The 12,544-nt window shown below is 34.0% G+C and overlaps 2 protein-coding genes across 5 annotated transcripts; one reads left to right on the plus strand and one right to left on the minus strand.

The window, feature by feature from the left end:
* The first annotated feature begins 1,453 nt into the window (after positions 1-1,453).
* On the plus strand, positions 1,454-3,372 carry LOC106616173 (uncharacterized). 3 transcript variants are annotated; one of them, XM_036357551.2, is made up of 3 exons: positions 1,454-1,636; positions 1,829-2,253; positions 2,621-3,372. In XM_036357551.2, exons 2-3 carry the CDS (start codon positions 1,829-1,831, stop codon positions 3,036-3,038), a joined length of 843 nt encoding a protein of 280 aa, XP_036213444.1. In that variant the 5' UTR covers positions 1,454-1,636; the 3' UTR covers positions 3,039-3,372. The 3 variants fall into 3 exon arrangements, with proteins under 3 accessions (XP_036213444.1, XP_014088184.1, XP_036213445.1); XM_036357552.2 differs by lacking the exon at positions 1,454-1,636 and adding an exon at positions 1,718-1,769; XM_014232709.3 differs by lacking the exon at positions 1,454-1,636 and having other exon boundaries at positions 1,643-2,253.
* Brd8 (Bromodomain containing 8) lies at positions 3,367-6,729 on the minus strand. 2 transcript variants are annotated; one of them, XM_036357550.2, is made up of 3 exons: positions 4,520-6,729; positions 4,395-4,445; positions 3,367-4,304 (listed from the first exon to the last, which is right to left on the minus strand). In XM_036357550.2, the coding sequence occupies exons 1-3, from the start codon at positions 6,609-6,611 to the stop codon at positions 3,484-3,486; spliced, it is 2,964 nt and encodes a 987-aa protein (XP_036213443.2). In that variant the 5' UTR covers positions 6,612-6,729; the 3' UTR covers positions 3,367-3,483. The 2 variants fall into 2 exon arrangements, with proteins under 2 accessions (XP_036213443.2, XP_014088183.3); XM_014232708.3 differs by having other exon boundaries at positions 3,367-4,445; positions 4,520-6,728.
* Positions 6,730-12,544: the final 5,815 nt, after the last annotated feature.

The following is a 12,544-nucleotide window of genomic DNA, read 5'->3' on the forward strand; positions in this document are numbered from 1 at the left end:
TTATACTCTTGCAACATGTTGCTACAGAGTGTAATAGTTTTGTTCACCTAACGGTTGTTTGTATCACCTAAACCTAATCAACATAGATATAGGTTTATGTATATATAAATGATCAGGATGGTGAGACGAGTTCAAATCCGGATGTCTGTCTGTCCGTACAAACTGAAATTTGCGCAAAAATTAAGATATCGTGGAGAGGATGAGTTCGTAGGAGGCTATAATTGAATCACTGCCACGCCCACAAAACGCAATTAATCGAAAACCTATAAATTGGTATAACTAAGGCGAGTATAACCAGAAGAGGTGTAAAAATTAGACGATGGGCGTGGCACCGCCTCCATTTAGGTGAAATCACGTATATCCAGACCTACGCGACCAATTTCAACCAAATTTCGTACATGGGATTTTTTGAATCGGACTACTTTCCATATAACACAACTTAAAAATTTCATCCGATTTTCAGTTTTCAGTATATAAATCAAGCACCAATTAATATAACGAAATTAAACTTTGCACGAATAGTGCTTTTGACCGATCTTATGACCAAAAACTGTCCAATTGTATGTGAGGTACCTTAATGAAACTCAGAGAATATCTGTTTCGATTAATAATATGTACGTATGCCAAAAATAAATAAAGTCGGGTCAATACTACACCAATCTTCCATATCTTATTAAAATTATCTGAACGTATAAAATTGGATATACTATAGTTAATTTCCGTTATTCTAACAAACCTTATTATATTAATGGCTTAGCGCTGAGGATGAATGAAGTCTTAATCGTATATCCCTAACATCATCAGTTCCGATCTTTTGGTTGACGTTTTGCACACAACTCAATATATTCAATTTAGCCTCTTCGGTTAAGTTTATATCAGATATATGTCTTTTGAGGATGATTTTAATATAATATTCGCTGACGGGAAGGGAAATGTAGTTATAAATAACACTAATTGAGTCTATTTATTGTAATTCAGCTGAATAATGAGTGTTGAATTCTTTCTCACCAATTTTTAATACGAAGTTTTGCCAATACCTGAAGGTATTTCCCCGGCTTTGATCCTTGCAAGTTTCAAGAATTTGAAATTTTCGGTTACACACGAACTTAGATCTTCCTTACTTATTATACATGCAACCTTATATACATATGTATATGTGTGTGCAACTTTTGTGTTATTCACGAGACTGGGTTCAGACTGGTTGAAGACGCTGATTTACCCCATTATGTTTAAGTGTGCAAGCGTAAATGAATATATGTTCATGTATGAGCATAAATATAACATGCATATGTATGTATAAATTATACGAATATGTACAACTTCACACTATAATTACCATTATTACCTACGAGCCAAACATATATGTACATCATACGAATGTTGATGTAATTTCTCCACCTATACCTTTTGGATTAAAGCTTTTTTTTGTTTTTATTGTCTAATCCTTCTACACTCTTTTGCCGGCGGCTATGTTACTTTAATGAGCTAAATGGTTTAAAGCTACTCTTCTTGCTTCACTTTAACGGTAAACTTGTAAGAAATTAGACGCAGCAGTCCGCGAAAATCATTTACGTTGCAGAAACCATTTGTGTACATATGTATTTATTAATTACGATATAAATACATATGTACATACGTAAGTTATATAATGAACTTAAATTGTGTCATGGTGCAGTTTGTGATGTTGTTGCTGCAAAGTTGTCCGTCCCAAAACGGCATATTAGCGCGAAATATTCACACCACTACCGATATCATTCTGAGTGACATTCGTAATGCTTTCAAAATCATCACAAACAACACGAATCTCATAAATCGTATTATACCCCAGATGTACGAGTCCGTAGTGCCTTCATCAAATGTGACTTTTCAATTCAAAATACCAGACGCCACAGTAAAGGACGGTTCCTCAATTTTGACGATGCGACGTAGTGATTTAGTTGATCCAGTTTTTCCTAATCTAACGATGGAGTACATGCGTGCGCAATTAAATAAAACCCGTTTCACTTTATTTACAAGTGAGACCCTGCATAATTTAGAGCCATCTAATGTAAGTGACGAAAGCAGTGCAAATTCTTGGAGTTCACTAGGATTAGATGGTTGGTCTGGCGCTGTTGTTGAGAATACTCAGGACGCATATCCAAACAGCGATTTCCTTTTAGATTTGAAAAATGTAGGGAAGGACCCGGATGATGAGAATCTATATATTGCACGCGTTAACGATCCTTTCGGTACCTCCGTCAAATGGAATTTTAGGTAAGTTTGGAATAATATCAAAAAAATAGAGAAGTGTAGCAGACAACAGTTCTAATTTCCATACTGTCTAGGTTACAAGTCAATCAGTTAATAATTGATCTAGTTATTGGTCCAGCCGTGTCAAAATAATGAATTTTGTAAAAAAATGTGCATAAACTTGTAAATGTTGATAATGAAAATTGAGACACCGTTACGAAACTCAACGTATGTCATGATCTGTTGCAATCAAAGTAGACTTGTATTGTACTCAAACCTAATTAAAATCGCCTTGTTAATGGCCATTTAATTATATTTCATATAAAAATTTACTTATGAACTACATATAGATATACATACATAAGTATATATATTTTTGTAATTTCTACAGAATCTACGATCGGGCAAAACGCGATGTGCTTACATTATACTCCATCATTCAATGTTCTACCGGTTGCCAGCCTCTCATATATAAAGGATATGGTTGTTACTGTGGATTTTCAGGTGCTGGTGTTCCTGTTGATGGCATAGATAGCTGCTGCAGGATCCACGATAAATGTTACGAATACAGTAATTGTATATCGTATTTAGAATATTTTGTACCCTATATTTGGAAATGTTATCGACGAAAACCATTATGTGCTCTAGATCATGGAGAATTCGGAGGCCCAGGCTCATGTGCAGCGCGACTATGCCAATGTGATATTCAATTGTCTCGTTGCTTACGGCGATTTACCTGTCCCAGACGTAAAGCGGTATGCTTTAGCTCGAAAGCTAGGCGTTTTCAAAATTTATTACTTTCATTTTAGATTTATAATACATTCAGAAAACGCGTTTTTAATATTTCCATTATCAATCCATATAACTTACATATGTATGTTTAAACAAATACTCTTAAATGAATCTTCGTCAACTCACTTGTTTATAAATAAATTATTAGTACTGAAAAATGACGGATTGGAACGGTGCTGAATAATATGAGATATTGTTTGAATTGTCCTTCCGTCTTTGGTACTAAAAAAAAAAACAACTTTGCCACAAAAAGTTATAATGAATAAAAATAAGTAAATATTAATATTACTAATTTTTTCATCATATTTCCAACAAGAATAAACGATGAAATAAAAACTAAATGAATTACAAGATTTGTAGTACAAACTGTGTAAATTACTGGTACTATTATTTTAATATAAATTTGTGTTAAATAATGTTCATAGAAATGTGCTGTTTTGTTGGTCCATTAGAATAATATTATTAGGAGATGCGTTGACTTTTTCTAGATCCACTCCGAGATTTGGAGCCTGTTCCACTTATATTTAATAATTTACTTTCATCTTTATTATCTTTTATTGGTACATTGCTCTCTGTTATACCCGTATTTGCAACAAATTCACGTATAGCTTGGCACTCCAGCATAAAAGCATTAGCTGCGTTGAATCCGCTGGTATCCTGCTTGAATAATATCAATCCATTTTGACACATTAGCATAATATCGCGTTGTAATTCGGTAACATTACGTATGGTACCGGATTCAATGCATTTTCTAATAGAAACCATATCTATTGGTCGCAAGCAAATTTCATTGAATTGGACATCTTCGTTAAATGAGCGCTGCAGAACATTTGCATTTTTACTGTATTGTAGTGCGTGAAAAATACTTAGTAACGACTTTTTGGAAACGCGTGTTTCTGAATCTTCACGATCGCGATCACTTGAGGCCGGTGAATTTGGTACGCTATCATTAATAGGTGTAGAAGAATATCGCCTCCGAAGTCTTTGGTTATTCAAGTTTTCTAAAGTCGATGCGTTAGCGTTATTGTTCGTCGGATGAACGTCACCATCGATCATAGGACTTTCGGATCGATCACGATCACGTAATTTTCGCAACATCGGAGGTCGCGCTAAGGTAACGGAGGAAGATGAAGATGAAGAAAATTGTGTTGTAGATTCATCGTCTGTTTTACTTTGTTGATCTTGTCGATTTTGTTCAATTAAACTTCTACGAGCTTGGGCAGGGCTCTGTTTAATTGAAGTATATCCTAAGTTATCATCTTTTCGATTAACAATACTAATGTCTGTGGTAGAAGATTCCTCATCAGTATCAGCTATAGATATTGTCGGGGGTATAGGCATAGCCACTTTTTGGCCAATATGGGAATTGTTACCTGCAACTTCGGAAAATTCCTCCTCATGCTGGGTGGAATCTTTCGTTCCTTCTGAAATATATATAATATATTTATTTATAGGCAAGTCTATAATTTGAAAAATGTTTCTATAATTTATCTATTACCTAGAGTCCCTAAATCATTTTCTAATTCTTTTTTAATTTTTTCTGCTTCTTCATCTATTTTGGATTTTTCAACGTTTTGTTTTTCTTTTTGGCCGTTAGAATCATCATCATCAGTTGGAATGATTATCACATCAGAATATTCACTTGCTGCGGCTGATTTTTCGTCGTCATTGAAGTTTTTTGTATCCTCATTCTCATTTTCTCCCACCAAATCGGCCAACTGTTTTTCTAACTTATCATGTTCTTTTTTATTTTCTTCAAAAGTCTTCTGCAAAATTTTTAAATCTTGACAGTCTGATTTTTTGCTGGACTCATTTTCATCATCTTTATATAAATTATTTATTTCCAACCCCATCTTATCTTTGAAAACAACTTTCTCATGTACTGCTCTTTGTTCTAAGGTAGCTACAGCAGCTAATGGGATGTTGTCATTTGAGTCATCACTTGATGTAGTTTCGACTTTCCGTTGATTAGTTTTTACTGTTGGATTGATTTCCTCGACCTGGCTTATTACCTCTTCTTTGGAGGATATCTTGTGATCCAGGGGATTTATTTCATCACTTTTTTTCTTATTCTCTAAAACATTTTCTACCACATTCGTAACTTTTGTCAGTGGTGTATCTTCTTTATTCTCAAAATCTTCAACGTTTTTCATATCTCTAGGCGAATCAGCGCCCATGTCTTTGAGAAAATCGACTTCTTCACCATCTATAACTGCAGATACATCTATATCCAATTCATCAATGTTCCCAATGTTTTTGAAAACCTCCAGCAACTGTTGTTCCTCGTTAGGATCGGGTTCATCGGAATCATTTTCATTGTTCCTAATTTCATTAGAATCACTCAAATGAGTGGTAAGATCTTCATCAAGTTCCATTGGGATTTCATCATTGTTAGAATCAGATACTTTATTTTGAACTTCATTTATTTGAGACTGATCAGCTCCATTAAGTCCTGCATGGGGAAGTTCCACATTTCGAGTTTCGGCATTGGTTACCGTAATGGCTAGTGCTTTATTCCTTTCTAACAACATAGAAAGTGTGGGAGCAGCCTGTGAAGGTCTCAATAAATTTTGTCCCGTGATGCTTGTTACGGATACTGACGATATTGATGGCGGACCACTAATCGGACTCGATAGCAATTGTGCAGCTTTTTGTGGTGGTATACTCGATTTTAAAGTAATAGCAGGCTGGTTTTTATTCGGTATGGACCCACATGTCAATAGCGTAGTTATAGTGGGCGCAGATGAACGTGCGGGGTTATTTGCTGCACTAGTTGATGTGTTTATGGATATAGATGTTGGCGAACTGGTTCCAGTAGTGGGTGATTTTAATAAAGATGATAATAATGGTGAAATACCAGTCTGTGTTGGCTGTTGTTTTTGTTTTGTTTGATTGAAAATTGTAGATATTTGTTCTGGGTTCGATGCGCCGGTTATGTCTTCTACATCCATATCCACTGAAGTTGTATCAGTCGTGCGTTGTGCTGGTAAAACAGTTTGTGTTTTAACCGGAGACAACTTATTCCAATTGCTTTGGATTTCCGGTTTTTGTTGTTCCCTTTCACGCAATTGATTTTCAATTTTCATTTCTTCTACACGCTCTTGCTCTTTCACTCTTTCAATATCGCACCACATCTCTCGTAATTGCTCTTCATTGAAAAATCCTGACTGCAATGCTTTAAGCTCTCTATAGATTTCGGCAAATTCCTGTTGTTCCTTCTGAATTTCCGCCTTTAACTCATGTTGTCGGTTTTCGTTTAACCGACGAAGAATAAGTTCTGTTGAATTACCTTCAGAAGAAGGACTGGAAGCACAACTGGAGCTTTCATAAGATGCTTTTTTACATTTCGGCGTCTCTATTTTTTCTAACAAAAAACCATATTGTGCAGCACAGTTTTTTTGTGAGAACCAGTCACTAGGACGCGTTACTGTCCCATCTCCACAAACATGTTTAAGACTACGACTAACTGACATCCAATTCTGATCGCCACTGCATGATACCGCAGATGCTAAGCATAGCTGTTCCCTTGTTGTCCACTTGTCTAAAGACACACGATTCATCATCGCACATTCTGGTATTATGGTTGTCATATAGTAGTCCTTTTGAGGTTTGCAAAATTTAATTATTAATTTTTATACATAAACTTTACAACTACGACGATTTGACGTACTTTTCTTCTTATTTTAAGAATAATCATTGACAGCAGATGCCATTCAACTATCGATGGCATTATTATTATCGCAAATATCGACAGCAGTTGCGATGTAAAAATCGATAAACAGCATTAAACGTGTTGAAATTTCTAAGTGCGATTTTTTCAACAGCCGGTTAATATTATCTTTAACGCTGGTAGCTGGATGATAAATATAATGTTTGAAAATGGCTAAGTTTATTGATCTGAAGATTTTATAACTGAAAAAGAAGCTAGAGCAACGTGATCAGCTTTAAGTCAAGAGATGTATTAAAGATATAAATTTTAAAACATAATACGGCAATACCAACTATATTAACATTCTCTGGTATGGCTTATAATATATTTAGATATCAATTGCTAAACATTAGCAATGCGCAGTCTCCATTGACAGTATTGCTAACAGTTCAGATCTTTAGCAATCTTTAATAGCCTGTCGAGAGGATCCGTTAGGAAACTAAAACCGACAAACATTCAAACCATACACTTATCTATTTGCCTATATTTGGATTTTTTTGAGCCTGCAAATGGTCTTGCGGATTTATACCCGGATTTTTTCAGATTTTGAACGTTTTATGTCAAAAGCTCTATTTTTTTATGTGTATAATATGCGTTCGGAAGAATAAGCCTATCAGTTTCCCCTTTCAAAAAGCGAAGAAGGAAAGAAACACATTTTTTGCTCGGTCGATCAAGAAAACTTCACTTCCTCCTTTTTCTCCTATCTTTTTCGAACTCTCTTTCACTCTCTCAATGTTTCTGCATTAAGATATTGTTGAATTCGATGTTTGATTAACAGAAATTTGCAAAACTGAAAAGTATTTGCTCGAATAATTTTGAAAATCAATCAATACTTAAAAGGCAGTAAGTATCTTATAACTTAAGCTAAGTATTTATGTATAACGATAATATAATATATAACGACGGTTCCACTAGTTTCGAAATTAGTGTACAAAATTGGAGTACTTACACATTCTTCCGTTAATTGCGTTAGAATTGTATCCCAAATCAATTTAAATAAAACTAAAAAGCGCATCAATTTGTCAACAGAGACAATTTCAGCAATTCCTTACAATACAGCCAAGGATGATCATCCTTGGTACAACTGTAAAGAGTATTTTTTAGTTTTCGACGTGGACTTTGCAAAATTCCACAAACACATGAACAAAGGCTTCTAAAAATAAATGTAACAATTGCACACCTCATTATTTTTAAATAATGTAATGAAGCGAAATGTATTTGACTAAATAATGTTTTGAAAACTCCAATGCTAAAATAATATATAGTAAGCACTCGTTTCTACGGAAAAAATCCAATTTTGACGGATATCCGATAGAAACAGTAATGAGTGTTCGTTTACATTGCGCTTCATACGACGTATCAGCTTATTCAGTCTACGGTTTTGCGTTGTTGTCTGTTCTCATCATAAGAATTCGGGCCACTGATTTGAAGCATAGAACAGTGAAGCAACTCAAGAAAATAAAAAGACATCATACTTTCGAATATAATAGATTGCGAATCTTGCTACGCTTTCATGCAATTTCACATCCTATATTTTACATAAATAGTAGCCTCAAGACATTTTATATAGAAAATATGCGAAGTCGGAATTTTCCGGATTTCGATGTGCGAATTTACAACGGGGCAGATGTGGCAGCACTGATGGTATGTGAATGGCCATTTAAAACTATCATCCATTAGTTATGAACAAAAACTCTCTGCATTATTTTTTAAAAAATATTAGGATAATTAGGTTTATTTCTGTGTATATCTATATCTACAAAACAAAGATATAAACATGCACAATTGACAATTTCTGTTTGCCAAATAACAAAGACGCGTTTATACACATTTTTATTAGCAACACATACATACATACATACATACATATGTACATATCAAATCGTACGCCGCTCATACTGGCTGGACTATGTGAACATTTGCCATATGCTGCATTTTATATAAAATAAATATGTATATATACATTTGTCCACAATAAATAGGAGTGTCTACATGCAAAAACTAATCTTTGAATTTTCAATAACAAAGTATATATACTTATATAATTCCAGTCAACATATGTATTTAAATTTTATATCGCAGTTTATGTTAAATATATTATTAAGTTCGTTCAACATAAAAATAGCAAAGAGTCCTGATTGGTCTTGGTAACGTTTTAAAGATACCCCTTTCTAGGAATATTTTACTACGTGTCACAAATCTATCGAATTTGTTGGTTTCCATTCAGAAACACTTTTTATCGATCCACAGATTTCCTATGAGATTGAGGAAGACTGAGTAGGCCAGGGCATAACTTCGACAACGTTGCCTTAAACCGCTTCTTTGCACAGTTACTGGCATGTCCTTGTTTTTTAAATTGTTTTCTTTTTTCGCGCTTTTCCACTGTAGAAACAGCCAGTCATTGGAGAAAAAGTCAATAACTAAATTAACAATATCTAATTAAAATTTATACTAGATTATGGAACTCTTCTTACTATTTTAATTTTGTTAATATATTTATTTTATATATTATTTTAGGAAGATAATGTCTAACGCTTCTTTCTTTAGTGGAAATCAATAACAAGTGTCTCCGGGAAGAAACAAAGCTGAACTAGAATAACGAAAATCAGAATAAAAATTAGTTTCGTATTTTAATGTACTATTGTACCTCGTCATATACAAGTGTTCCAGAAAAGTTATGAAACCAAGTTTTTGATAATGGCATTTCTATTATTTTGCGCACAACTGTATAGGTATAGTATACATACTTTGCACTAAATATATAGTATTGTTGAAATGCTAAATCGTATGCTTACGATAGAAGATCATCATTGTGATTGAAATGGTATTATCAGATGAGATACGTATTCCCATCGTAGGTCCAATGTTCTCTTCTAATTATTTTTCGAATCATTTTTTAATGTTATTGTAAGTTATCAATTGTAATATCCTATGGGGTATACTAAAAGGTTGAGGAGAGTTATGCACCAAATTTGGTTGAAATTGGTCGAGTAATTGTGAGGCTAATATCTCCCTCGAAACGTTTCTGGCGTTATTGGTCAACGAATTTTACATACAATAATCTTTTATTTCCACCAAGTATTTATTGCTAAATTTGCGGCTGATTTGTAGTTTCGAATGAGAAAAATACAAGTAAGGAAAGGCAAAGGTCGGGTGTAATCGAACATTTCGTACTCTTGCAACTTGCAAGGTTCAAAGCCGGGGAAATACTTTCAGGTGTTCAAAAAACTATATGGGTGTAGGGCTAGCTTTCACCCGATTTTATTTATTTTAAGAACAGAGATGCATGGTTAGGAGAAAAACACACTCATTCAATTTAATTAATATTACTCACATATTGGTCGATATATGGGGTATAAAGTCAGCCGGAAGTTTAAAAATCTTTCTATTAGTTATATGGGGCTAAGGAAAATAATGACCCGATTCAAACTGAATTGTATTTGTATACCTCACAACCATAGGCATCGGCGTCCACACCTTCGATGTATAGAGACTTGAAGAGTTGTGGTCCGATTTTTACAATTTTTAGACTAAAAATCGCATACCATGAAGGGATTTTTTTGGTCGAAATTTTATACCGATATAATTCATTGGTGCTTGATTTGCATACATTTGTAATTTAAAGATTTTTATAATGCCTCCTAGAAAACTACTATGGGACAGCATGTATGAAATTTAAAGTCCCTGACATGTTTAGTTAATGAGTTATCGCACTTTTAGGGGAGGGTTTTGTCCTGTACAAATTTGGGTGATATAGCTTAAATGGTTTAGGTGATATGTACATATGTATATGCATTAAACCTATTAGGAGCGGAGCCACGACCACTTTTTAAAGATTTTCAAATCACAGCTGCGCCTCCCTAATGAGATTCCTTGTACCAAATAACAATTTTGTATTTTACAATACGGAACTTCTTATGGTGTCAAGTTTCATGAAGACACTTTTACAATCACTTATTATTGTGTCATTAAATCATGATTACTACTACTTTTAATACTACTAACAACGTGAAGCTTGAACTATCTAAACTTTTTGCCAAACTTTACTCAGAAGAGGTGTCATTATATGTCTACTAAATGTGTTAGCAAATATTTAATTGATATTCAGTTAATAATGAGTTTTTTTATAAAAAAATATCAAGAAGTTGCTTTAGTTTTGATCGTTGAACTTTTGACTTCTATGAACTATAGTAATAATGCGTACTATATTTAAAATGTAGTAAAAAAATAATTCGGTTACATACATATACATATATACATACGAAAGAAGTATATACATAAGAGTAGTAACCGACAAACTTAAATCATTCTTTATTTTTTGATATCGTATAATCTGTCTTAACTTTGTATTTTATAGCATTTCATGTCATTGTGGAGCTGTCATAGGAGCTTCTTATAGCTTCGATTCCCTGTAGGTTCTGTCTTGTTTTCTTAGCTTCACTACCAATTCATGTTTCTTGATAAAACATTGTTTTCTTCTACCCACTAAAAAGGAAAGAGCACTGGGATTTCAAAACTCTTTCATCAAAAAATTATTAAGTCCCGTAAATATACTTAATTATCGCAACTAACTAATCATTATTTGATTTATCGACCCCTAACGACAACCACTACTATTTACAGCCTGTTTTTTTTTAGAAAATACATAAATGCGTCATAAAAAAGACAGCGGAAGCCAACGTATGGGTTTTTTTTTTCTCAATTTTATTGTTTGAAGTGTCAATTTTAAAATAATCACGCTTGGCAAGTCAGTATAATTTAGAAATCATTTTAAACAGAAGAAGCTGTTGCACTACTATTGTCATGAATACAACTGTACCATACATATCTAATCATCAAAGTCGTCATCTCAGACTGAACTCAAACTATGCAAGCAACAAAACGATTAAAATGTTATGATGAAAGAATTGCTCTAGCCGGATACAAATGCGTGTACGTACATAGATATGTATCTAAGTATGCTTAGCTTGTGCCGTTTGTGCCGTTTCAGACAGGGATGCAAAAGAGTCTGATCTTTTTCAAATTTTCTTTTGGTGTCGCTCTGGGCATTCACACGGTCAAAAAGAGTCCAGCAACTCGAGTCTAGTTTTTCTGCATTCCTTTTCACAAAATGTTCGTAAATATTTGTGCGGTTCGACTGCGCAACACCGCGCAACACTGCATGCTGCGTATTTCATTTGTATGTTGAGATGATGGTCACACATTTTGCTTGCAATGAATTACCATGAATATGGTAGAACAATATGCATAATACAAGTACCTACCCGCTAAATAGTTTCAAAAAAATACTAAAGACGGGAATTCCCTAATCCACAAGAATGTATTGAATATCCGCAACTAATATTTTCAAGGCCAAATGAATAATAGCAATTTCCTAATCTTTAAGTATTAAAAACTCATAATTTCTTTACTGCGTATTAAAAATTCATAATTTCTTTACTCCATAATCTATATCTTAATTTTCTCCTTATTTACAATTTGTCATAATATTTCTATTATTCTATGCATACATATTTGCATATTACATACAAAAATAGATAACAGAACTCAAATTTGCGATCGAATTCATTTGAAACCGAGCGCTCTTGCAACCATTCAAAGGATTTGAAAGTGAAAAGGAATGCTGAAAAGGGTAGCAGCGAGCTGTTACGAAAAAGAACACAAAGCGTGCCACCCGAACACGAGTGGCACGGTCCCTTCGTCTTTCCTCGTCGTCCCCTCGCCCACAATAAACTGGTTTGAGACTCTTTTGCGTCCCTGTCTGAAACGGCACTTTCAGACAGGGACTCAAAAGAGTCGCAATTTTTTCAAATT

The sequence above is a fragment of the Bactrocera oleae genome, chromosome 2 (genome assembly GCF_042242935.1).
Source record: "Bactrocera oleae isolate idBacOlea1 chromosome 2, idBacOlea1, whole genome shotgun sequence".
Classification (NCBI taxonomy): domain Eukaryota; kingdom Metazoa; phylum Arthropoda; class Insecta; order Diptera; family Tephritidae; genus Bactrocera; species Bactrocera oleae.